The sequence below is a fragment of the Nannochloropsis gaditana genome, assembly GCF_000240725.1.
Source record: "Nannochloropsis gaditana CCMP526 unplaced genomic scaffold scaffold652, whole genome shotgun sequence".
NCBI lineage: Eukaryota > Eustigmatophyceae > Eustigmatales > Monodopsidaceae > Microchloropsis > Microchloropsis gaditana.
Genome location: NW_005803301.1, coordinates 11,932 through 14,403, shown reverse-complemented (window position 1 = coordinate 14,403; position 2,472 = coordinate 11,932). Strand labels below are relative to the sequence as shown.

At 47.6% G+C, this 2,472-nt stretch overlaps 1 protein-coding gene across 1 annotated transcript; it reads left to right on the top strand.

Moving 5' to 3' along the window:
* Nucleotides 1-1,650: 1,650 nt before the first annotated feature.
* On the top strand, nucleotides 1,651-2,217 carry NGA_0504700 (uncharacterized protein; the record flags this gene model as incomplete). Its single annotated transcript, XM_005854010.1, has 2 exons — nucleotides 1,651-1,868; nucleotides 2,183-2,217. Coding segments are annotated over 2 exons (222 nt in total), but the record flags the coding sequence as incomplete, so codon positions are not given.
* Between the last annotated feature and the right edge of the window lie 255 nt (nucleotides 2,218-2,472).

The following is a 2,472-nucleotide window of genomic DNA, read 5'->3' as shown; positions in this document are numbered from 1 at the left end:
TTTCTCAATTTAGCTGTATGCCTGTCTCTTTATGTTTGTCTCTGTATGTAAAGCCTGAGCGTTTTATTCAGGTTATTCATTTCTATGTAGGGACCTGAAAGTGAACGTACACGGGTGTGTATTGTCTGTTTGCCTCTCTATGGTTCCGTGAATGCTATGTTGTATAAAACGTATGGGACTATGCGTACGCCTTGCTGGTTGTAGGTATCTGTCTTGTGGACTCATTGTCCTTCTGCAAAGAAAGACATTTTGGCGTGTTCTCGTGCGTAGACGTGCGCTCTCATATGTGTGGTTGCACCTGGGGGTACCTGTCTGTCTGACAGTTCAGGTGTGTTTACATGAGTAATTTGCCTGCGCCTGAGTATTTCATTCTTTGTGTGCATGTTTTCAAGTATATGTCTGCGTGCGCTCCTTTTGTGTTGCTGTGTGCTCGTGTCTATGTTTGGATATATTCTTTGCCAAGTAACGTGATTCCAAGTATTTTATCCTTCTTTCATCTGTCAGGACAAGGCCAGCTTTTTATGTCAACCTCTCTTCTATCCACTTCCTTCCTTTCTACATAAACTTACTTCCGCGGAATATACTCTTCTTTTTTCTTTTGTTGCGAAGTATGATGAAAGGAGTTGTGCTATGAGCTGTGCGTCTTTTTTGAAAGAGACTCACAAAATGAAGTGTTCCCTGGAGACATTCTTTAGTGAACAATGTTTTGTCACTTTAAGCCTCTTTTTGTATCATATCCTCGACAAATTCGAAGACTTAATGTCGAGCTTCCTCTTTTCTTCCACAAGCACATTTTTCCTTCTCCTCTTTCCGTTCCTACCTCGTCTGACTCCTTTCCCTTATCCTCTTAATCAAGACACGCCAGAACCGACTCCCCTACTTCCTTCCAGGCCTCAAGCGCTACCTGTAACCTCTCGCAAGCGGCGAAAGCCTCGGTCGCTCGGGCTTTGAGCAGGACAGGCGCTGCTGAATACTCGAATTTTTTCATCTTACCTGCCTCTTGGCTATTTACGGGTCCTGGGAGGTTATAAGGACCAGCATGTGCTGTCTGTTGAGGAGAAGTCCCATGCTTGCAGACCTTGACAGGTCTCGGTGCGAGAGAATTACTGCTTCCTGTACTCACTCGACGCCGTGCACGTGCTACACTATCATTCCGTCCGTCTTGTTTCTCAGCAACCTTCGCCTCGCCCGAGATTCCTTCCTCAAGCTCTGCCTCACCCTTAGTAATGGTCTCCAAAGCCTGTTTCACTTTCTTTGGTGAAAATTTTCGGTCTTTCCCTGATTTTTGGTCTTCACACCTACGTTTCAATTGCGTTTTTTTGTGCTCTTCTGCTTCGTTTCCTTCGCTCTTTACCCTTTCCACTTGTCTTGTCAACTTCCCCTCAACTTCGTCTTTCGAAAGCTCTTCTCCTCGTGACGTCACATTTTCTCCTTTACCGTCAATTTTCTTGTCTATCTTTATCCTTTCCACATGTTTCCGAATTTTCTCGTTATTCTCGCTTCCCCTTTTGGTCTGCTTTTGTCGCCCCCTATCTGCGGGGAAATGCTCGAGCTCCACACACTTATTGGAAACTTTTGCTTTGATGCCACCATTTGTCTTCCGCCCTCCTTCGCTTCCATATTCCCATCCGGAGGGCAGAATGAGCAGATTTCTGGCACCATTCTTTCTGCATCGTCCCTCCTTTCTACGCAAGACGTTATCGTGCCGCCCTTCGGTCGTCGGTTGCTTTCTCGCTTCCTCCGTATCATGTTCCTGACTGGTGTCCCTCATTTCTTCTGCCACATCCTGGCTGTTGTACCTCTTCTTTTTCCTTTCGGCTCCAAGTCCCGCAAACACATCCAAGGCCTCCGTTGCCAACACACTTGAGGTATCATGGCCCGCTCTCATCCCGTGCTTCCCCCCCGCTTTCCCTCTTTCCCTCCATTCTTCACTTGTGTGCGCTACATGATTTTTGAAGAGGGGCTTGAGTGGTCGGGCGACTTGCTTTCTCTCAGTGCGACATTCTCCACCGTTCCTCCTTTCCTTCTCAAATTCATCTATTTTCCATTCCTCGTCTTCGGCCTGAGTCGCTTCCTCCATCAAATCCCGCACAGAGAGAATGGATTTCTTCCCACTATCTTTCTCACACTCCTTCCCTCCTACCCGCCCTTCATTTGCCCCTCCCCGGCCTCCTCGTGTTAGGTAGAGAAGCATTGCGTGAGTCGAAGCGACGGAGGCTTTCATAAATCTCGTGGCTTCGGGCGACCATGCGCCACCGTTTTCTCTCCGAGCAGCGCTACCACCCTTTGCTTCGCCCTTACTGCCCTTCTGATCGCTATTATTCTCCTCAGTATTTTCTTTTTCCTTCTTCTCCTTCTCATCCAGCATTTCCAGTAGCTCTCCATCTTCAGCCTCAGGGTGGCTCCTCGTTTTTTCGTTTCCTTTTTCGAAGTCGGCGTCTTCAAGTTGGTGCTTCCGCAGCTTTCCATTCA